Below are 23,776 nucleotides of genomic sequence, written 5' to 3'. Positions count from 1 at the left end.
AATAAAAATGGCGCTTGCCAGGCCATTAATATCATCTCACATCAGTCTACTTAGGCTTTACTGGTTTTTAACAAGGGGTGACGTCAGTAAGGTGACCGAAGTTCATTGGCTATGAACTCCAGTTACCTTACAGATGTCAGCACTCGTCACTGAAGCTGCGTTCTTCACACACAGCTGAGTGTCTATTGGATGCTGGGTGAACGGTCGCATTTTATGTGACTGCTCAGCAAAGCATCCAGATGTGGCAGACAAATGTAGCAGTGGTCTTGTTGCAGGACAAATGGATTATCGGCAGGCAGGTGAGGATTTGTTTTTTATTTTCTTTGTATATTAAGTGGGTAAAAGAGCATAGGGGAGATTTTATTTCAATTAAAAGGACTTCACTGTTTGTCTTTATTACATATGCTATGGGGTTAGTAATGGGGGTGTCTTATACTATTGCCCCAATTGCCACCACACCAGGGCAAGTGGGAAGAGTGTTAACTAAGCGCCAGAATTGGCGCATCAAATGGATGCACCATTCCTGGGGTGGCTGATGTTCTTAGTCTGGGAGGGGGCCAATATCCATTGCACCTTTCTAGGCTATTAATATCAGCCCAGAGCTGTCTGTGTAGCCTTTGCTGGTTGTTAATAATAGGGAGGACCTCACATCTTTTTTTTTTTTTTGGGGGGGGGGGGAATCGCCCCTTGTTAATAACCAGTAAAGGCTACGCAGACCACTGTGTGCTGATATTAATTTCTGTCTGGGAAGCTCCATGTTCATTACCCCCTTCCAAGATATAAGCATCAGCCAACAGCTGTCGGCTTTTCCTCAGCTGGCTAAGAAAATTAAGGGGGACCCAATGTCATTTTTTTTTTTTTTTTTTTTTATGTATAGTCTATTCTGATGGATCTCGCTGTGAATTTACTGTACTTGGGTGATGAAGTGTCGGGTAACCTATGAGATGGTCCATGTGTCGTGCAATTTTATTCTCGCATCCATTGACTTGCATTGGCGATTGCAATCCTAAATTTGCATCCACTAGTAACAAGCTGTGATTTTTTTTAATATTAGTGTAATCAAGAGAGAGAGAGAGAAAGAGAGAGAGAGACCACGGATGAGCACTGAATCATTGAACAACATTGGTGCGAATGCGATCCTTTTTTTACAGATTGCACTTGTCCGTAAAACACAGCAGTGTCCATTGCATGTCCAAACTATTCAGTGGCTTCTCCAAGGAAGGAGAGACACAAAAAAAAATGGACGATTGGTACTCTTTAATGAAGAGTGACTGCCATCAGTAATATATACACACAACTTTTTTTTTTTTTTAATAAAGTTTATTTGTTAACCAAAAATAGAGAATAATGTAAAACCAGTGCAAAACATTGTAATTTATACAAGCATAAAAATGCAGCCATTTTAAAATCCTCTGTAATAAAAGCATAGCTTAAAGCTGTTAAAAGGATTACTTATAAACACTAAGGCTCAAGGTTCAGCAATGTACTATCTAGCAAAACACAAGTGTATAAGTTTCCAAAGAAAAAAAAACGTTTTAGAAGCGAAAAGTCAATTGAATTTACTACACTACTTAACCAAAAAAATACTCATTGGACAAATGTAAAAATCTTACAAAAAATTTACGTTTTTAGCATTATACACAAATGTAAGATCGAGAAAATTAGGACTTGGAACAATTAAAAGTGCAGTTCTAGTTTAGAAAGAGGAAATGATGACTAAAAAGAATTTATATTTAGATTTGTTTTCTATTATGTAGTTTGCAATTTAAACTTCTAAACTGCAAAACCAACTTTCATGTGAATCTTTAAAGAAGTAAACCTGACAATAACTAGACCCGAAGGCACTGAAGAGCGTTATATTTGCACATCAATTGTGTCTGGCAATGATATAACATGTAGGATATGTGCTTGTTAGACACCATATTGGTTTTTCAGTTAAGATATCAGAGTTGATAAGCAAACATCCACTCGGCCATGTGCACACGTTCAGTATTTTTTGCGTTTTTTTCGCGTTTTTTCACTATAAAAACGTGATAAAAATGCGAAAAAAACGCTAACATATGCCTCCCATTATTTTCAGGGTATAACGCATTTTTTGTGCAAATGTTGCATTTTTTTCCGCGAAAAAAATCGCATCACGGAAAAAAAAGCAACATGTTCATTAAATTTGCGGAATTGCGGGGTTCCGCACACCTAGGAATGCATTGATCTGCTTACTTCCCGCACGGGGCTGTGCACAACATGCGGGAAGTAAGCAGATTATGTGCGGTTGGTACCCAGGGTGGAGGAGAGGAGACTCTCCTCCACGGACTGGGCACCATATAATTGGTCAAAAAAAAAAGAATTAAAATAAAAAATAGTGATATACTCACTTTCGATGGCCTCCGCAGTCATCCCGCCTCTCCGGTGCATGCTGCCGCTTCGGTTCCTATAGCTGGTGTGCGGTGAAGGACCTGCGATGACGTCGCGGTCTTGTGATTGGTCGCGAGACCGGTCATGTGACCGCTCACGTGACCGCGACGTCATGGAAGGTCCTGCACACACACACCTATCTATAGGAACGGACGCCGCTGAGATCGGCTGTCTGCAGGTGAGTATAACCATTTTTTTTATTTTTTTTTTAATTATTTTTAAACATTCTATCTTTTACTATTGATGCTGCATAGGCAGCATCTATAGTAAAAAGTTGGTCACACTTGTCAAACACTATGTTTGACAAGTGTGACCAATCTGTCAGTCAGTTTTCCAAGCGATGCTACAGATCGCTTGGAAAACTTTAGCATTCTGCAAGCTAATTTCGCTTGCAAAATGCTAAAAAAACGCAAAAAAAAAAAAATGCAGATTTCTTGCAGAAAATTTTCGGTTTTCTTCAGGAAATTTCTGCAAGACATCCTGACGTGTGCACATACCCTCTGTGTCCTTAGATCAGTGTTCCCCAAGTCCAGTCCTCAAGAGCCACCAACAGGTCATATTTTCAGGATTTCCTTTGTATTGCACATGTGATGGAATTATTGCCTGTGCAGGTTCTGCAATTATCACCTGTGCAATACTAAGGAAATACTGAAAACTTGACCTGTTGGTGGCTCTTTAGGACCGGAGTTGGGGAACACTGCCTTAGATGTTACCAAGCACTTGGCTATGCCAAATAGATACCATATATACTCGAGTATAAGCTGAGATTTTCAGTCCATTTTTTTAGGCTGGCGGTGCCCCTCTCGGCTTATACTAGAGTCATTGTTCCAGGGGGTCAGAGGGGGAGGGAGAGCGGCAGGAGTTGGCAGCTGTCACATCATACGCACCCCCTCCTGGCGCGGTCTCTGCACTTCACGGCTTCTCAGATGGTCTCCGATACAGGCAGCTCTTCCTGTGTTCAGCGGTCACGTGGTACCGTTCATTAAAGTAATGAATATGCTCACGACTCCACTCCCATAGGCGTGGAGCGAATAATCATTACTTTAATGAGCGGTACCATGTGACCGCTCAGCACTGGAAGGAGCTGCCGTCCTGGGACAACGGAGAAGCAGGGAAGTGCAGAGACCACGCCAGGAGGGTGAGTATGACGGGGGAGGGTGAGCCATGCGATAGTCACCTGTCCCCATTCCACCGCAGGCTGTGTCTTCCGCGTCCTCTGGCTGTGACATTCAGGTCAGAGGTCGCGATGACGTGTTTAGTGCGCGCCCTCTGCCTGAACAGTCACGGCAGAAAGACGGAAGACACAGCGGCATGCGGCAGTGGAACGGGGACAGGTGAATATCGCAAGTGCCGGCGGGGGCCTGAGCCAGCAGCAGAGAGAGGAGAGCATGTCATTTTTTTTTTTTAATCGCAGCAGCATATGGGGCATATTATTCTATGGAGCATCTTATGGGGCCATCAACCTTTATGGAGCATTATATGGGGCATATTATTCTATGATGCATCATATGGGGCCATCATTAACCTTTTGTGCAGCATTATATGGGGCATATTTTAATATTTTATTATCTTATGGGGCCATTATGAACCCTTGTCCAGCATTATATGGGGCGTATTTTGTATATTTTGTATGGGGCCTATCATGAACTGTATGGAGCATTATATGGGGCTCCTGATTCAATATGGATATTCAAAAGTATTTAACCTACTGATGTCTCAATTAATTTTACTTTTATTGGTATTTTTTTTTTTTTAAATTCACCAGTAGCTGCTGCATTTCCCACCCTCGGCTTATACTTGAGTCAATAAATTTTCCCAGTTTAATGTGGCAAAATTAGGGGCCTCAACTTATACCAGAGTATATACGGTATGTCAAATGGCAGTATTATCAGGATCAACTAAACTCTGGAGGTATGGGCAGAATTAAATTGAATCTGTCATGATGATTAACCCCGCAAACAGTTTATATAGTTACCTAGATCATAGACAGAGAAGTCAATATATCCCATTATTTCTAAAATCCACCACTCCAAACCCCCCCCATTATTCAGTGAGCTGTCAGTCAAGCAGCAAACCGGTGGTACTCGGCAGGAAATAGAAGCAGGGAGGCAGAGGCTCGGGAAGTGCTCTGATCATGCCCTGAGCCGCTTTTGCATTTAGATTAATACATGGATTTTTCAGTCATGTAGAAGCGGATTTTATAAATAAAAAAGGTATAGATTGAATAATAAGCCAAAGAGCTAAATGACCGAAGAGGTTTGTTCGGGTGGTTGATCATCATGACCGATTCCTTTTAAGTATCTGCTTAATGATCTACTAGAATGGAGTGCATTAATATATACATATGAGGCTACTCTGACAAGCCTATGGTCAAAGGAAAAGCCCATTCTCTGAGGGAGGCTGATGCTTGTACAGCATTACAACCCACTCAACATAGTTTGTGGCGTGATCTACTGAACAAACCAAACTGATCTGTCATACTAAAAGTTTGTGGTCAGTTCTAAAGCAAGTTTTTGAAATGTGAGGCTTACTTGTTTTTTTGTCAATGCAGTACTGGTATTCTAACAAACATTTACAAAACACACACGTAGCTATTAACATAATGTGTTATCCCTCCCTCCCATCTTTCTTTTTACAAAATTTATAAAATTTAGTTAGAAAAACTAAAGTCTAAAATCAAACAACCAAAAAATAGTTTCCAGTGACTGACAGTTCAGGCTAACATATGTACATTATATACATAAAGCCATTTCTGAAAAAGGTAAAAGTATAATTACCCTTGACATAAATAGGCTATATTATAAAAAAATAAAAAACACTACCCGCCTTTAAAATACAACGCTTACATAATTCCGAAGAAAACTCAAGTCAACAGAAAATTAGCTTAAAAAACATTTACTTACTAAGCACTTAATAAAAATCTGATCTAAATCCATCTTTATTTTATCTTTTAGTACAAGAAAAATTATGGCGATTGTAATTTTGGCAGATCTTGGTCTAAACAAAAATGACAGAAACATGGAACACTCTATAGGTTTGTCAAACCATCATAAGTAGAAACCAAAACATTTTATTTGCACGGTGAGACACCGGGGATGATGACTACCCCCCAAAAAAAATTGTTCAGTTTAATGTAATATCTACATAAATCGGTTGATGTAACATAATTGAAAAAAAAAAAATCATATTTACAAATCAGCCGCTTTATACATCACGCCATATAGCAAGGCATGTAATAATAATAAAAAAAAAGCAAAAAAAAAAAAGCATTATAAACTATTTCACAGCGATTTTTGATGCAAATCTAAAATATGTTTGTTGTAGTTGAGGAAAATATTTAGAATAAAAGTCAAGGATAAATCGCTGTCCTACCAGGAATGTGTTCAATAATGTGTGCAAACAGTCAAAGGTGGATATTTAACACAAAAAGAATAAAAGTTTTTCATAAAATGTCACAAACAGGAAGGACATCACAATATTATCACCATTTTTGGTACCAACTTTCTTCTAAATTTTATGTTTGTGAAAAACTTAAGCAAGTCTAGATTTTATTTTAACTCCTCACTTCAGCTCCTTCTTCAGGTACATTTTAAGGGCGATTTCAAAACATAAGGATGGATTTTAATTTCCTTAAGTCTTTGACTATTATAAGGTTTAAAATTATTGATAAACATTTAGTCCTTGACAACAAAATTAATGTCACAGGAGGAAATAAACAACAACTTAATTAAGAACGTGAATACTGTACAGTGCTGTATTTTGTCATCCTGCTTGATGACTGCTCTACATTATTACCGGCTGGGTGTATCTCCTCCACCATATAACCTCCTTGTTTAAAGTGTGTTTGTCCTTGCAACCCACCATTTAGAATTGAGACACTTTCATTTGCTAGGTTTTTCACCCCTGACACTTCTACTGGAATCATTGCGCTCCCATTAATAGATGTTATAGGAGCAAAATGCCTCTCAGTCACTACTACATTTTGCCCCATGGACACATCTGGGATGGTTAAGGAGGCATTTAAATTAGAGCTAGGGGCAAGACGCCGCTCTGTTACTAGCATGTACTGGGAATCGTGTGGCTCAGTCATGTAGCCAGAAAAGCCTTTGTCAGACTTGATCATCCTCTCTGTTACCATCACATTTTCTCCCTCTGAAGTGTCTACCAAGTTATGAATACTGGTGGCAGGATGAATGATCCTCTCAGTCACCAATACATTTTGTTGACGTATCGGCTCTAGAATTATTGCGGGGGCAGTAGTGTACGATTTTTCCGTCACAAGTATATTACCTCGCATAACTGGCTCTTGTACATATCTAGAAGACATACGAGACTCCTCAATCAACACATTCTCCCTAGCTACGCTTTCAGGTTCTATCCTAGAAACAAGGCCTTCTGATACATAAGAATTGTCCATAGCTTGGTGGTGTTCTACAGTCTCTTCGTTCTGGGCCGCACGGATATCTGTGATGATTTCAGACTCGACGGCACCTTGGTTATACGCCTCATAGGATTCATACTGTGAAATCTGCACACCTTGACAAATGTCAGCCAGGACTTTGAACTTCATTCCCAAGTCATCCAGGTAGTTATCTTCAAATTCACTTTCAATTAAACTGCAGCAGCCAACTGACCCAGAAATTGAGCCAGTTCCTTCCTGTGAGTAGATAAGAATACTATCCTTTGCTGCCTGGGCAAAGTCTTCATCAGCACACCCCAAGACTTTCTATAAAAGGATAAAGAGCAAAGGATGGTTAACTATATTAACAATGTAAGGCGGATTTAAGATCATGGAAAAGAAATATGCCCTGTATAACAGAGTTAAAGATGATGTATCATTCAGTCAAAAGTGTACAATTTTTGCTCATATTTTATTCCCATAACGCCCCTGAGTATTCTGTTTGTGATTTTTTTAATCCACCCTATGGTTCCATAGATAAGGGCATTTCTACTTAGTACTGATTTTTATGGTCTTTACCAAGGGGACATGAGATACAGGTTTTGAATGCAGATTTTTCACGGCCTAGAGAGCAGGTATTGACTGCAGAAAAAAAAAAGCCCTACAAAAAGAGTTAAAAAGGTTATGTGTTAACATAGCCTAAAGGTGTATAAATCCATATTGGTAATGGTTTCTCAACCTCGTCACAATTTTACCTGTGGAGAGCAGAGTCTGTGTGTAGGGAAAAAACTAGTGATGAGCAAGTGTACTCGTTGCTCGGGTTTTCCCCGAGCACGCTCGGGTGACCTCCGAGTATTTGTTAGTGTCCAGAGATTTAGTTTCCATCGCGGCAGCTGCACGATTTACAGCTATTAGCCAACTTGATTCCATATGGGAATTCCCTAGTAAACACGCAACCCCCACATGTACTCAGCCTGGCTAATAGCTGTAAATCATTCAGCTGAGGCGATGAAAAGGTAATCTCCGAACACTAACAAATACTCGGAGGTCACCCGAGCAATGAGTATACTTGCTCATCACTAGAAAAGACCAAATAGTTATGGATCGTGTCCTAAAAGGTTGACCTCCCATCTCCATAATGTTATGGTTAAATCCTAGCATATGCCATAAAATGTATAAGAGGTATATAGGAAAGAGAAATAATTCTGAGGGGACAAAGATATCTAGCACAGTCAGCAGTTAAGGAGTAAACATATCATGCTCGATGGTCATGATAGTTACATGACCAAGGAAAAAAAAACATTTTAGTCCTCTTTGAGCTGCAATTGCAAGAGTCTAGGGGGCATTGGCTTAATGTGAAGTATTCTGGGTTCACTGCAATGAACACTCCCCAGACCACCTCTCCTCTCTGCTCATCAGTTACAGCTATCACTGATGAGATCAACCAGGAGGTGGCTGGAGTAGTCGCTCATCAGGGCACTTCACATAAATGGGGCCCCTCACTCCTTCAATTGTTATTGAAGGATTTACATCAATTTAAAGGGTTTGGCCACTTTCTCCTATTAGGAAAGCTGCACTAACACAGGTCTAGTACTTTAGTTCCTAAAATGGCTGTGGATGGAGGAACATGGGACCAGACCAGTCTATAAGCAAATTGTAAAACACCCTCACATCAAAAAGCTGTTTTTCTATTGGAGGAGGCTCATGCACAGGTCTTGCTCACTGCTCCTCTATTAGCAGCTATTGTATGAACAGAAGTACAAGTCAGTTTGTGAGGAAAGCTGCACTGACAAGTGAAAGTCACTGACTTCTTTAAAACCAATGACTCTCAAAGAAACTAAGATATGACAGACTTGTTGTACATGTAAATTGGGGTGGTCAAAACCTATTTACATGTTGGTTTGTTTTTTTTTTTTGTTTTTTTTATAGACACATTTGGTCTAAGGCTTAATTAAAAGTTTTAAACTACAAACATGACAGTATAATACCACATATAGTAGTAAGTAAAAGTATATTATCAAAATAGCTTGGGTGTCCAGGAGAAGTGAAACTGAGCTGACCTCTTGTGGCATAATGAGGCTAAACAAAAAAATAAACACACATTTTCTCCCTATTTGTGGCTGTCACCATCAGCATTTTTTTTTGCATAATTTAATTCTAGAAAGTAAAATAGCGTTGGTTTACTTACGTCATAGAAATATCCTTTAATGAATTCTTCATTCAGAGCTGCCTGACTCCCGGCACCATAACCATATCCAGCTGCAGCTCCAGCCGCAGAGCCATAACCACTGATCATTTTCATGCCACCACCTGCAGCCATCATTTCTCCATTCATAAGAACCTGGTTCTCTTCGTAATGTCCATCCATTGCCATACTAGATTGGTAAATATCCTTGGTATAACCTTCCATTGACTGCATGCCATAGGCTTCTCTCATGCCAGCCCCAACACCAGCACCAACTGCTGTAGCACCAACTACTCCAATCATAGTTGGAATAGCAGCCTAAGGTAATAATACAAATGTCAGCATAACTTACCGAGTCTTATATTTTTTATGTTTAGGCTCTATTACGGCCCATTATGGTAAGAATAAAGAAATGGAAAAGGCAACTTATGCATCGGTAAAGATGTCTAGCCACATTCTACATATAATGGAAAGGGGGCACCACGGATCATGGGATACCACCAGGACCTGAGACATATGAGCATACACAAAAGGTGAAACAGACAAGGTCCTAAGAAAGGGGATCACCACAACAAGGAAATGGCGAAATTCGCCATTTCCTTGTTGTGGTGATCCCCTTTCTTAGGACCTTGTCTGTTTCACCTTTTGTGTAGCCACATTCTACCCCGCAAGCAGAGCCTGACATTGCTGCATAACAGAAGAATTTGCTATTGGCCTTTCAAGTCCAGATTTAAGAATCAGAGCTATCAAGTGTTGTTTTCTCTAAGCTATTATTATTAGTGCACATGGACATTAGCATAGGTGGAAAATAGAGGATCCCTCAGCATAGATCAAGATGCATCCCCATAATGGTGCAGAGTTTAGCCGCTCGCAACAGAAAGGTTGATATCAGTTTCCATGTCTGTGACTGTTATGCAAGACTTGGGTACAGTCTTCACCCCTTTTTGGGAGTAATGTCATTCCTCTGTAGAGTGAAGTTGTGCACAGGTTGTCGCCACATAGTAGCACAATTGGTAGGAACCAACCAGGACTGTGTACCACAGCAGCTTCATGGCTTCCGTACATGGTATATATGCCCTTGTAAATGGTGAAATGAAATAATACTCACAGTATCTACAGGTTCAGGACCTTCTTTGTTATGTATAAGCATGGACTGCTCAGGCCCATCAACAGCCAGAAATCCCTTCCCTCCTGAGGAGCCACAGGAGCATAAAAGCAACAAGAGTGGTACCACTGGTGAAATATAAACAAATATTAACAAATTAATTTTCCATTGATGTTTAAACAGATGTCATGGGAAAAGGCAGCACATGTAAAGACTGCTTGCAGGAGAGCAAGATTGCAGGTCAGGCTAGTGGCATGGTTGCACCACTGGTCCAAACTGTGTGCTTTCCCATGCTGCTAATGGAGGCAGCTTTGCCTCTATGGCATGGGAGAAGCACAGGAGCAATCTGGTCAAACTGACAGCGGCACCTACATACAGCAAACAGCTTGTAAGCTCACTTGCCTTCCCTAGGAAAAAGAATATGGTAGGTAAGAGGAATAAGCAGGAACCTGTAGAATTAATACCCCCATTCTTGAGAAGAGAGGATTTTTAATAATATGTAAATTGCAAAGTTCATTCATTTCCCAGTGGTGGGATCCACAAATAGAATGCATCATCAATCCAGTGGGTGAATGATAGAGTGTTTCCATCTAAAAGGGGTATTCCGATTACCAAAAATTATTAGTCTTGCTAAACAAAATGATAGCACAGCGCAACCAACTATAATTCTCCAGGTAACACTTAGCTTCAAATTCTTTACATGCTTAATGAAGCACCAAAAAAGACCCACAACGTATACTTACATAGTAATAGCAGACAACCGAGTATCATGAGCGCAATCGCACCACCTCCTAGGCCTACAGAGCTGTCCGTCATCCTTTCACTGCATGCAAAACCGGAGTCACTACAAGTGCACACTGTCAGTGTCAGAACTTGTTTTTCTGGGCAACTTAATCCCTGGTTGTCAGTTATTATAACTTTAACTTGATGTGGACCCTCGTATAGATTTTTTGGAATCAGTTGTGCACTAACAGCTACAGGAAAAAAACAAAACCAAAAACTACAATTCAAAGAAGGGATCACAACATGTACATACAGAGCGATATACTTTACATAAATCGCACATAAATATTGTCACTTAAAGGGGTCGTTACAAAAAGATGTTAAAGACATGTCAGACAAGTCAAAAAGTAAATGCAGTTTAGCAATTTGGATCACTACCATTCCCAAGAATGAGCCTAACCCTGAACACAACTGGTGATGGATATCGGTAGAAAGTTGGCCACACACTAGTGATCTATCAATATGGAAAAGCTAATCAGACAGTATTCTGGTGGTATCAAGCCTCTGACAATTTGGCAAAAAGCTTATGAGAGGTTCACAAGCTCTGATAATAAATCTGCAAGCCAGAAATCCATAGACAGGATTTTCAAAGATTAAAAGCAGATGGGCGAGTGCCGTGGATTATTCTATATTGCTGGAACTGATCATGGTATCTCCTTTGGAACACTGAGCATCACTGCTGTGTGTCCACCATTGTCCTGTTGAAGTTTTGTGCAATTATGCCATGAGGAACAATGGAGTAGGGCCGATTATTTGAGTTGTTTGAAGTGAAATTATTTATATACCGGTTTTCATGCCCAATCAGGGATCTATGGACCAACGCTTCACATCACGTCACCACTATTTCCATGATGTCGAAAGGATCAGATTTTCTACAGCTGCTGATTTTTACATATGCTGCTGCCTGACAGTACAATTTACAAACAAGAAAAAAAAAAAAAAAAAAAAGAAGGAGGTATTAAAGGGGTTGTCCACTACTAGGACAACCCCTCCTTAAACGAAATGTTTGCCCCTGATAGAATAATAAAGCTTATACTCACCTTCCATGCTGGCGCCAATCTCATGGAGTTAGCAGGGGCTGTGATGCAGTGTTGTGACACATGATGCCGGCACCCAACCAGCGTTGGCGTCACTGTTTCTGCCTTTGGACAAACTGAACATGAGGAGGAAGCCAGAGCTTCAGCTCATTCTGCTTCAGCTCTTCTTGTTCAGTATGTCCGAAGGTGGAGACAGTGATGTCAACACTGATTGGGCGCTGGGCATCACGTGTCATCCCACCACGTCACAGCCATAGGACAGCGATTGCTGACACCGCAGGAACGGAGCCAGCATGGGAGGAGAGCATAGGCTTTATTATTTTATCGGGGCTGAACATTTAAGGAGGGGTTGTCCTAGTAGTGGACAAACCCTTTAAGAAAAAGTAACCTGCATGCTATTAATAAGTGGTTTAGCTGTTTTTTGTCTAATGATAGATGAGCCTTCTAGATATGGTATACAATTAAAGATAATCTTTTCAGATATAAATGGTAAGCAAATTAGACCAAGGAATGATTAAGGTATTGGCAACAATAGTGTATGCTGGCTAGTAATAAATTTGCAATTTCTAAACATTACAGAACTAAAATACCTTTAAATATTGTCATAGGGAAACAAGACTAAAAAGTCCAGAAACCTCGTACTTACCATCAGTTTTTCCAATTGACCACAGCTTAGCATTACCAGGAGGTTCATCTACAACCATGAATTTCAGTGGAGCTCCATTGGGAAAGCCGTCTGGATCAGTTGCTGTCAAGTTGATGAATGGTGCATTGTTACAAACGGTTTGCTCTGGATTTAGTAGAATAGGGCAGTTGTCATTCTCGTCTTCCACCTCTATAGCTATAGTTCCAGTAGCAGTTTTTCCTGGAATATCTGGAAGAAAAAAAAAAAAAATTAGAAAATAATGATGTAAACATACAACCTTTGTATGAAATAAGAAGGATCAGAGTGGGAGTGGGTAAACATTGGGAACTATTGGAAGGGGGTAGTTGACTTTATAAAACCTGTGTTCGGAATCCATATATTGTTGGAACCCAAACTCTGTATACTTGGTCTGTTGAAGAGAGGGCTGGACTCGGATTCTCCTACAGCTATAGCCATCTCCCTAGTGCTCTTTCAAGTTAGAAAACAATTAGAACTACTCTGAATAGAAAAGTCCCCCCCCCCCCCCCCAAAGATAGAAGAATTAAATCCAAACAAAATAATGTAAAATTTATGGAAAGGGGAACATATATTGAGAAAAGCCCCCCCCCCCCCCCCCCCAAAAAAAAATAAAAAATAAAAAAAAAAACTTATAAAGCTGTAGAAACAATGGTTAACCACTCCGGGGATTGCATCAGTAAGCTTTCTCAGAATCACTACGACAGACCAGCTGTAAACCTGTAAAATCTAACATCATTTGAAGTGCCAAACTCACATACCCAAAGTGTTAGATTTTAGGTTTGGGAAACAAAAGGGTCCTAGATATTTATATGTGAATGCTATAATTCTCTATATTTTAATGCAGTACACAGTCAAGTGGTATTCATTTATATTTGTATTCATGTATGTAAACAGTAGTAAGTGAATGAGTATATCTATGATGAATGTTAATATGAACTTTTTTTTTTAATTTGGTTCACAATTACTTAATGTTTTTTTTTTTTATTTCTGTGTTTGTTTTATTTAGTTTTGATTGTTTCTAAAAACAAAATGAAAACGTGAATATATCTTGATATTTTTCACAATAAAAAATGATCTGATTGAATAAGAAGGATCAGTTCTCATTAAGTAGATGATACGTTAATATGACATTCATAAACGTTTCCAAACATGACCAAGTTAGAGCTATAATATGGCTGTGGTCACATCTCATTTTTTGCTTTTGTCTTGGAGCATATGTTGGGAGATTGGAGAAAAACTTACCAGCTGTTCTATGATTTTTACTGTAAAACCTATATAGCAATGCAAAGCAGACTACACTTTTCAATACAGTAAAACACGCTGATGTATGGCTTACATGGCCCAAAGATATACTCAGCATGTGCAGAGAGCTTTACCGATGTAATCACCGAATTTGAAGGAAAAACAAGATGTAAAAACAGCAAGACACATTAGAGAAAATTACTAATCATCAGAATTCTGCCACAAATTCTGCCAAAAGTTGTTCTATATTGGAAACGTGTTTTTTCTTTTTTTGTTTTTTAAAGCTATTTGCACAAACATTTTTTTCCACTTTATTGTTTGAACAAAATATTGGTCTTGTAATCCCAGTTAAAGTGGTTCCAAAAAAAAAAAAAATAGTGTGAAAGATATCCTGGGAGCTGCACCAAATGCAGCATTATGTGTGCACCAATCTGACAAATTATAACATTTATATCTGTGCACTCTTATTGACATTACGACTAAATCCATTCTATGAGGATTGGAAGAAATAAAAAAAAAAAAAAGTGTGGATATGGACACTTACCTTCACTAATGGCCAAGATTTTTGCCACATAAGTGCCATTGACTACGTACACAGACTCCCGATCAGGTACTTTTATAAGCTTAATTTCAGCTGTAGTTGGATCAATCATAAACCAATTGTCTGGATCATATTCTTTTGCATACCTGTTGCAAAATAATATAGAAATGGACATAAACAGCAAGTATAAAAATCATTGTGCAAATTATACATCAGGATAGATGATCAATATTACAGTACTGGACAAGCCCTTAAACTACTGAACAAGATAGAGATTCCCATATAAATGTTACATCATGTGTATGAAAATTCATATGCCATGTCTATGCGTTTAACTGTTTGTGCTTATGGACTTATCTTGGCTCTGTTTTGCATGGAGATGTGCCTTATATGGCTCACTGAGGTGACATGGGAGCTCTACTGCACTTTTGGATGCCTCGAATGTCAGAGTTGGGTAGCAGAATTCATGGCTTGTCTGGGCCACTTACTTGACATTATCAGCAACCTTTCCGGTATCTGCATCATAAGCTTGATAGGATCCAACAACTTTGTTTACTATAGTTTTCCCTTCAGGAATTGAAAGAATTTTCTTCTTGGGCTTGAAAACCGGACCCTCACGAACATTTTTTACTTTCACTCTTATGGGAACACCTTTTCCGCCAGCTCCGCCACCAGCTCCACCCCCTGCTCCTCCTCCTCCTCCACCACCACCACCACCTCCTCCTCCTCCTCCCCCCGCAACGACTAGATGCTTTATTGAGCTGTGATATTCGGCCTTGTTTGCAACGACGACATTCAGTTCCACAGACTGCATAACTTCGTAATCGGCTTCCTAATGTATATATAAAAAAAAAAACACACAAAAAAAACCATGATGATCATTTAACAGGAATCCTGAATTACAAGACTGATCTTTGCAGTCAATGATATATAACATTTATTTCTATCTTCCATGGGCTGAAAGACATACAGGCCTAGTAGTAATACCAGCAGGATGACAAAATAATGTATCCACTAGGTAAGTTTTTCCAATTTGAAGGCTAGATGATTACTTAAACTGGATACAACCAGCCTTTCATTACATAAGTTACAACCACCCCCCTTTCAGATCTTGTATATTTCATTCATCAAAAGGAAAGAATAAAACAAGATGAATATGACTATATTTCCATCTAACTAGTAAAGATTCGCAAGACACAAAAAAATCACCACGGCCATTTGCTTCCACTAACCCTCCGTCAGGGGCAACTGATCTGACAGGCGCAGCTCACTTAGTTTTATTTCTTTATTTTCAGTGGTTTGTCTGGGAAACACCATCCTCCCAGTACCTTCCTAACTTTAAAGGCTGTGTGAAACCTGAGAAGCCTCTTGTGCTGCAGAGCTGCAGGAGATCAGATATCAGTGTTTTGGCTTCTCAGGCTCATTGCCCCTGAACGCGTCACACCTTTGACGGTTAGAATTTGCTGTTTTTATTCATCCCAATTGTTTTTTTAGCTTCTTTTATGAATAGCTAGTGCTAAATTTTGTGGATTTGTCATAGAAGGTTTTGTTAGAAATAAGAGTGTGCTTCTCAGGCACATTGCGCCCTAACACATATTCTCTCTCTTGCTTCAGCTTTTCTTCTGAAATGGCGAGGAGAATATTTGACTTGTCCAATGCCCTTCATGTTGAGCAAGTGCAAAATATACCGATTGATGATGAGACAGACCCCTTACAGCTAGAAGATTTAGGGGAACAAAGTGACATTGCTTCAGAAGATGATGTGGAAGAATGTCCAGATGTGTCGGATACAGATCAAGATGGAGAGAGTGAGGAGGATGCTCAAGACATACAAACATATTACTTTTCTGGTTATTAAACATTTTGTTTCCACCTGATTATATGTATTCTCATTTATTACATTCCTATTAAGGTAACTGATCACTTTTAGAGCATTGAAATTTTAAAAAAAGGAAAATATAGCCAATTTTCTAGCCTGTGCCGGACAGGCGCAATGCCCCTAAACTCGTTATGAAACATATTGCCCCTGACGGAGGGCTAAACATCTAAAAGAACGACAGTATTAGTAGCCATGGTTTGCTATGTAGTATGTATATGATACATTTACAATATCAAGAACTGCATTGCTCCATGCTCAGTTACTTTAGATTACCTTCACCAGCATCAACACGCCTTCATTGGTTTGAGGATCTGTTACAATTTCAAAATAGTGGTCCTCATTTCCTGACACTATATTAAAGACAGCAAGCCAATTATCGGTGAATTCCTCATCATCGTCAAACGCCTTCATACGTAATATTTCTACATTGGCAACATTTTCTTCAACGTCTCCTTCATACTAAATTGGAAAATAGATAAAACAAACCATAACATTGCAGATCATAGAAACATTTAGAGCTCAAAATAAAAAAGCAATATTTGCAGGAACTATGTTAAGCTACATTAAGCAAAAAGAAACTACTACAACAGTATTGTTTCCATTTAGAATATAAACACCAAATATATGGTTTGGATGTTTGAAGCTCTATGCAGCTTGGTACATCACCGTGACCAATTTGTGCTGAATTATATATTTTATATGTAGAGATGAGAGGATCGATTCGCGGGACACCGGCCAGCGTTCAGGTGACTGGCATCCCTAGCACGACATTTCATTTGTTAGGGTTGGAGCGATGCCATCTGTGTGACATGACACACATATGACGATGTATAAGCCCTGGCTAATTAAACGTCGTGCCGGTGACACCAGAAGGTAAGAGATTTATGGCTGTCTGTCTTAGTTGCCACCGACTTGGATGTTGGAGCGGAGTCCTGTAAATCGATCCACTCATCTCTACATGCATGTTTGTGCACAACCATTCTGTATGACTGTTTTACAACAGTCACGTTGAAGCGGTCAGTTTTGGGCTAAGCGTACCTGCTCTTTTTCAAGTACTGGAATGTGGTCATTTACATCCTTTACTTTAATTTTAACGGTGGCTGTGTTAGCTCTGCCGTTCCGGAGATCTCCATCTAGATCTCTCACCTCAACCACAAGGCTGTAGGTGCTCTGAACCTAAACAGAAAAAAAAATAATAATACATCATTGGATTACATCACAAACTAGATTACATGCAAAACATTCTCGGCCTTTATTTTATTCTGATAACTTTTCATTGGTCATGTTATAATATATAGTACCTACTACTCTTAATTCCCATAAAAAAAAAAAAACCCTGAAGGGAAATTTCAATCAAATTTTACCATTGCCTTGGCTGATGGTGATGATCAGAAGAACAGTAGACACAGTAGTCCACAACAGGCGATTATGGCTACAGTAGCTAGACACAATAGCAGTAATCAGCTGTTTGGTTACCCGGCTGTTGTGTACACAGTGGCTACAGCAGTAATCATCTGAGGAAGGGAGCGAGGAGCCAGGAACCTCAAGGAAATGAGATTTGGTAATACAATTATACTCAGTAATTTTCACATTTTATGTGTATGGCCTGTCATTTAAATTTGGGGATGTTTAAGCAGTAAGCAGATGCATTTACATGAGCCCTATTCAGATGAAATGGACAGTTAGAAAAGTCTAAAAGCACAGCAAGGTTGGCCTTTTTTCAAGCGGTACATATAGTGAAAACATTTTTTTGCCAAACCGTTTCTAAATACTTAAATAAAAGCATTAAAAATTTTATCTGGCAGTGCAGTGAAAAAATTCTTGCATTCATGAGAATCCCTCGTAATGAGAAGAGTTACCTCTCTATTAAGTGTGCCCACAGTGGTCAGAACGTCACCATTTTTAGTCACCCAAAATTCAGATGATCCTGGGGATTGAGAGAGAATTCTGTAGGCAAGTTTAGAATTTATGGTATCGCGCTCATCTGCATCAGTTCCATTCAGGGTCATAATAAGGGTATCTATGAAAAGATAAAAAAAAAAAATATATAAAGTTTTATTTAAATTTTACCAGGTTTGTTACATATAAATGTAGACTTTCAATAAATAATACTTTTGCACTTAAGGTACAAGTTTTCTATTGATTCCATACACCTTCAGATGCACGTTTAGGCATATAAGCATGCGTTCTCCCATGTGGAGTTGCATTAGATAAATGTCATTGCTCAGTTGTTAACAATTTGTTAAACTTTCCATTCAACAGTTGCAGGAATTTTAGTTTATTTTATAATTAAAGGAATTGCTCACCCCTGCTTAATCAAGTCAGCGCCCCATAGAACATAAAACCAATGTATAATCACCTCCACAGTAGCACCTTTCCGCCAAGATTGGGGCTGCCGTTCCCAGTGATTGGCTTGACACTATTGTTAACAGGCTGCAGCCAGGTAACAATTTCATTAGAGTGGACGTCCACTGACAGAATTATCGATGACCTGCAGCTGGTCAGTGGCAACTAATTGGCTGCGCTGGTCACGTACCCTAACAATATGTCATCCGGCAGGAACAGCACCGCTGACGTCGGAGGAATGGAGCCATGAATTGATTAAGCAGGGGTTGTCCAGTAGTGGACAACACCTTTTGATATTGGACAGATATGAAAATGAAATCAAATGAAAATAAAAAATTAATAAATGTGACAGACTTACTTGCAGGGCTCAATTCTTCCACTGTTGTAACAAAAATATCTTGTGTAAAAACTGGATCATTATCATTAATGTCAAGAACTTTCACTCTGAGATCTATCGGTGGCTCAACATCCACATTGTTCTGGTCCCGGGCATAGCCTTTTAACTGAAATTAAGACATTTTTAAGATTATATTATAAAAGTGAATGTAACCGGTGTTAAGCTAGTATTTCATCTCGTGTAATAAACTGTTGTCAGAAATTCCTTTGTAAGGCTATGTTCACACGTGCCATTTTTGCATTTTTTTTTTAATGCAAATTAAAAGCTTCTTTTAACAGTATCAGCAAATGCTATGAGATTTCTCATGCACACTTCTTTTTTTCCAGACTGAATTGGAAGTGTGTGTGTGTGTGTGTGTGTGTGTGTCTGTGTGTGTGTGTGTGTGTGTTTTTTATAATCTGTAGCATGTCAATTATTTCTGCATTTTCAGTGTAAAAATGCATTAAAAAAACACAACCATGCAGTTTTGCTGCGTTTTTGATGAACAAAGCTAATAAGCATGTAATGTACACAAATGACACATGTAATCCGCAACCCAAAAAAGACTAAAAAAAGCAGCAAAACCTGTTTTTAATAAGCCGCTTTAAAAAAAAAAAAAAAAATATGATGCAAAAATGCAACATGTGAACATAGACTAAAACATCTAATAGGAATTGGACATATTGCAATTCAACAATCAACTAGATGAAGGTTCACGTAATCCTTACAAAAAACAAGGCGATTTCTTCTCGGTCCACGATTCCGGTTACGTTCACTTCTCCGGTACTTTCGTTTATGATGAACATACCCATTGGAGGTTCAGTAACTCCTGGTCCAGTGATCGAATAGCGAATTCTCCGACCTATTTCTACTTTAACATCAGATTGTATCTAGGAAGGAGGAGATTATTTCATGTTACCTACAAACTAATTTATTAGAAGAAACCATTTTAGATTTCAGCGACTCAATAGATACAATGAACAGGAATAAAGGAAATAGTGACATCTATGTGGAAGACAAAGGGTTAAATTAGTCTTACCTTTGCAATAGGATTCTTTAAGGAATTGTCCTGTTCTTCATAAATCGAAACTGGTGGTATGATCCATTCTCTTCTATGCCTCACTAAATTTACAGCTCTGTCACCCAGTTTTGTGCTTCGCTTCACCATCTTTAATAGAACAACAGCAAAGAAAAACCTTTAAAGTGCAAGTTTATGCAGAAAACGTTAATAAATATGGCAGACTGGTAACCGACATTGCTTTAATACCTTTGTTAAATTGGTTACAACATGCTATGCCATGTGAATATATGACTGCTATGGAAAAATCTGGTTCCTTACCTCTAAGTGGAGGCCATGTCCAAAATCAAGAATAACCTGTGCACAGAAAACAAGAAATCAAAAGTTACATTAAGCCAAGTGCAAAAAGTCTAAAAAAGATAAACATTCATGAATATGAAAAATAGGAGCCCATTCTTGTCTCAAGTCATTAAATTAAGGGCCCTTTACAGTCCAATAGCTCATAATAATGCAAAATTTCATCTGCCTTGTAGGTGAAAATGGGCCCCCTTACCGCTTTGGTCTATGGGCAGCCACACAGGTTGCACCAATGATATGTCCATCCCTGATCTCAATACAAGGAACAATGCAAAATAAAAGTCACACACCCTGGAATGGAGAGGTCTTAATTCTGGGCTCATAAATTGCAAAATCATCCTCGCATGCTAATTGGCACAGTTTGTCCACCAACTGCACTTTGAAAAATTGATGATGCATCCTTAGATATGTCATCAAAATCAGATTGGTGGGGGTCCAAAAGTAGGGCCCCTCACAGTTTAGTTGCAAGCAGCTTTGGTGAAGGCTAGATGTAAAGTGTATACAAAGCAAATCAGGAAACCTCACTATGATGTGTATCGACCACGAGCGAGTACAGCAGGTCTTCACCTATTGGAGAGAATATACCTCTGTCCCCAGAGTTCCCATAGGCATGGATACTACTGGAGAATCTGTGTGTACAGACTGAGAGCCGATATGGCTTAAAACTTAGGGGCTGTACACACTGCAATTTCACTCTACTCATAACAAAGTAAAATCCACACCAGAATCGACATGTTGCACATGTGAAATCTGCAACGACCTTTGATTTTCAAGAAGATTTTTTTTTTTGCAAAGCGTGAACAGGATTTTGAAAGCCCTGGTTATTTTTAGTGCACAATAACTTGCTGCGGAATATGCACCATTTACTTTTAGTGCACTGTAACTTGCTGCAGAATATGCACTGAAAATCCATGACAAATCTGTAACGTCTGAACTTGGCTCAACCCCAACATCATGAATTAAGGTAGTACTTCAGACATCTTATATTAAGATAGAACAGTTTTAGGTATAAATCTGGAGCTTGACATGCTTGAAAGTAATGTATATCTATGAATAGAGCTTAAAATGACTGATTGTTACGTACAATTCACTGCAAACAAAGAGTCTCAGCAAATGAAAATACAGGAAGTTTTAAAAACCTCAGAAATTTATTACCAGTAAAGGTTGACACACAATAATGGGAGGCAGGGGAGAACATACATACAGCTATTGGTTCAGCAGTACATGGAAACTATAGGGAAGGGAATCTGTGCTGGAGAGTGGTGGTATGCATCTAATACCTAAGCGCTGTGTACAGCTTTATTTCATCGTCATCAGTGTCTGCTCCAGCCGAAATGAGCTGGGCCTGGCATGATACACCTTTCCTTTCTTTCAAATAGTGGTTCTCGAAGTAGTCAATTTACAAAAGCAATTTGTAGCAGTCATATATTAAATAGTTGTCCATGCTTTATAGTAATGCACAGCGCCGATTCATCCGGTAGCCTCTTTACACATAACTGCAGGATTAGGCTGCATTGAAGCTTCCAGGAGCTGCGTTCAAGTATCTGACCCAAAAATTAAATATGGTAACAAAAACCATCTCAGAAGAAAGGAAGTTTTTGGAAAGGTTTTCCCCATCTCTAAGTAAGAGTGTATTGTTAAATCTTCTTATATAACCTAACTAAAGAAACAAAAAGTTCAAGGAAACGCAACTGATCCATGATGGCTGCATTTTCACTTTTAGGACATAGTGCACACTATAGCTACCAATGTACTTGACTAGATTTTAGGAACTGGCTCTTTTTTCCTATCAAAAACAGTAGTAGGTCCTAGTAAAGGAGTACTCAACCATATTATCCTGGCAGGGTTGTCTTCATTCAAAACAAAAAAAACCTTGTGAAAGGAACAGAGACCACATATGTGGCTGTGCACCCGTGTTGCTATAGAGCAAACACTAGCATCCAGGTCAGCAGCATGACGTGAATGTGCTGTGAGAAATCAGAGCTGGTGATTAGCGTAGAAGGTAATGAGACAAGATAGTAGTTCAATCCCTTATCACCATGTTCCTACACAAGTCCTCCCTTCTCTGTGGCAGACTTTGTACAAATATTTCCCATGTGATCAGGATTCTGGAATCCCACCACACGCTGAGCCCTGCTCACTCCCTGGCTAGGCTATGTGGGTGTGTACAGAGCTTTCTTTAGTCTTCACTTTAGCTTACGCTTGTCAGAATAGTTGCTTACTGTAGGATTTTACTTTTTTTTTTTGGTCCTGTGCCACAATTTGAGCACTGCATGTGATATTTTATATTTGAACATTCTCACCGATCTCATCCTCCTCCTACAAAGGTTTTCTAGATGATTACTGGAAGCAGAGATCAGCCTGTTCTCTTCTGAGCGGCCTGTAACAACTTGTTTCCATGCACTTGAGATTCACATGAGGATGAACCAGATCCTTTATTCAAAGCAAATGAAACACTTGTAGAAATATAATGTGGATAAGAAGCCGCTAGGTAGAAATCAAGGAAATGGATCAAAGCAAAGGAATATATAGTGAGAACAAGGATACATGTCAGCTAGAAAGAACTTCTCATGGAACCTGGAGAAATCTTCAGAAACAGACCATAGCCATTCAGCCATTTTACAGCAGCTTTTCTACGGGATAAGACGAGGTGGGCTAGCCTTTACTCCCTATTGCGCATCATTAAGCATTCGGCACAGTGAGATTGCACAGGTTCTGCATATGGTGACATAACTCTTCAGCTCAATGACAACCATGCATTGTCGCAATTACAACTTTAGTCAGTCTTCATTTATGTTCACAAAATGAGACCGCAGTAATTTTTACTTTGATCTAAGAAAATTGCGACAAAAATGCAGCAGTTTGCACATGTGAACATTCCCTTAGGCCATGTTCCCCCTTGGCACAAATTCTGCATTTTTTGCTGTATTTAAAAAAAAAAAACAAAAAAAAAAACAACACCCATATAGCTGAATTAAATTGGTATTGAAACACTTAAAACTGATAAAATATAACACCACCTTATTAAAAAAAAGTTGCACAGCTTACTTTTATGTATTTTGTTGGAAAACCCACAGAAAAAAAACAAAAAACAAACATACTTATGTTTGGTATATCCGCTTATGTCTTGGTCCGTGATCTCTGGTCCTTTATGTACTCACGGATTTTTTCACATGATTTTTAATGTATGTATGGTAAATATCCTTATAGTATTTTGTACTGTTGAAACTTTTTCAATAAAGCTTAACTAAAGATTATTCACTATTTTGGCTATATTTCGGACTCATAGTTCTCCTTAATTACATTACTTGTTTAAACATGTAGGGTCAATTTTACTTTATTTTTGTAGGCAGTCTACAGACTTTTCAACTAAAATTAGCATTGGCAAAATTCTTTTTAATTACTTGCTATCCCTCCCTCTCCTGGGGCGAA

The 23,776-nt window shown here is 39.0% G+C and overlaps 1 protein-coding gene across 1 annotated transcript in view; it reads right to left on the bottom strand.

The window, feature by feature from the left end:
- Positions 1-1,298: 1,298 nt before the first annotated feature.
- DSG2 (desmoglein 2) overlaps positions 1,299-23,776 on the bottom strand; it is a 39,122-nt gene continuing 16,644 nt past the window's right edge. The window contains exons 2-15 of the mRNA XM_077270398.1: positions 20,309-20,344; positions 20,009-20,137; positions 19,698-19,859; positions 18,952-19,096; positions 18,107-18,267; positions 17,286-17,423; positions 16,521-16,706; positions 14,857-15,200; positions 14,372-14,514; positions 12,568-12,795; positions 10,845-11,075; positions 10,105-10,229; positions 9,000-9,314; positions 1,299-7,138 (exon numbers count right to left, since the gene is read on the bottom strand). Coding sequence (XP_077126513.1) covers positions 6,140-7,138; positions 9,000-9,314; positions 10,105-10,229; positions 10,845-11,075; positions 12,568-12,795; positions 14,372-14,514; positions 14,857-15,200; positions 16,521-16,706; positions 17,286-17,423; positions 18,107-18,267; positions 18,952-19,096; positions 19,698-19,859; positions 20,009-20,137; positions 20,309-20,344 — 3,342 coding nt within the window. The 3' untranslated portion in view covers positions 1,299-6,139. The remainder of the gene's footprint in view (positions 7,139-8,999; positions 9,315-10,104; positions 10,230-10,844; positions 11,076-12,567; positions 12,796-14,371; positions 14,515-14,856; positions 15,201-16,520; positions 16,707-17,285; positions 17,424-18,106; positions 18,268-18,951; positions 19,097-19,697; positions 19,860-20,008; positions 20,138-20,308; positions 20,345-23,776) is intronic.

Source organism: Ranitomeya variabilis, chromosome 6 (assembly GCF_051348905.1).
Source record: "Ranitomeya variabilis isolate aRanVar5 chromosome 6, aRanVar5.hap1, whole genome shotgun sequence".
Lineage (NCBI taxonomy): Eukaryota > Metazoa > Chordata > Amphibia > Anura > Dendrobatidae > Ranitomeya > Ranitomeya variabilis.
This window is presented reverse-complemented; position numbering and strand designations above follow the sequence as displayed.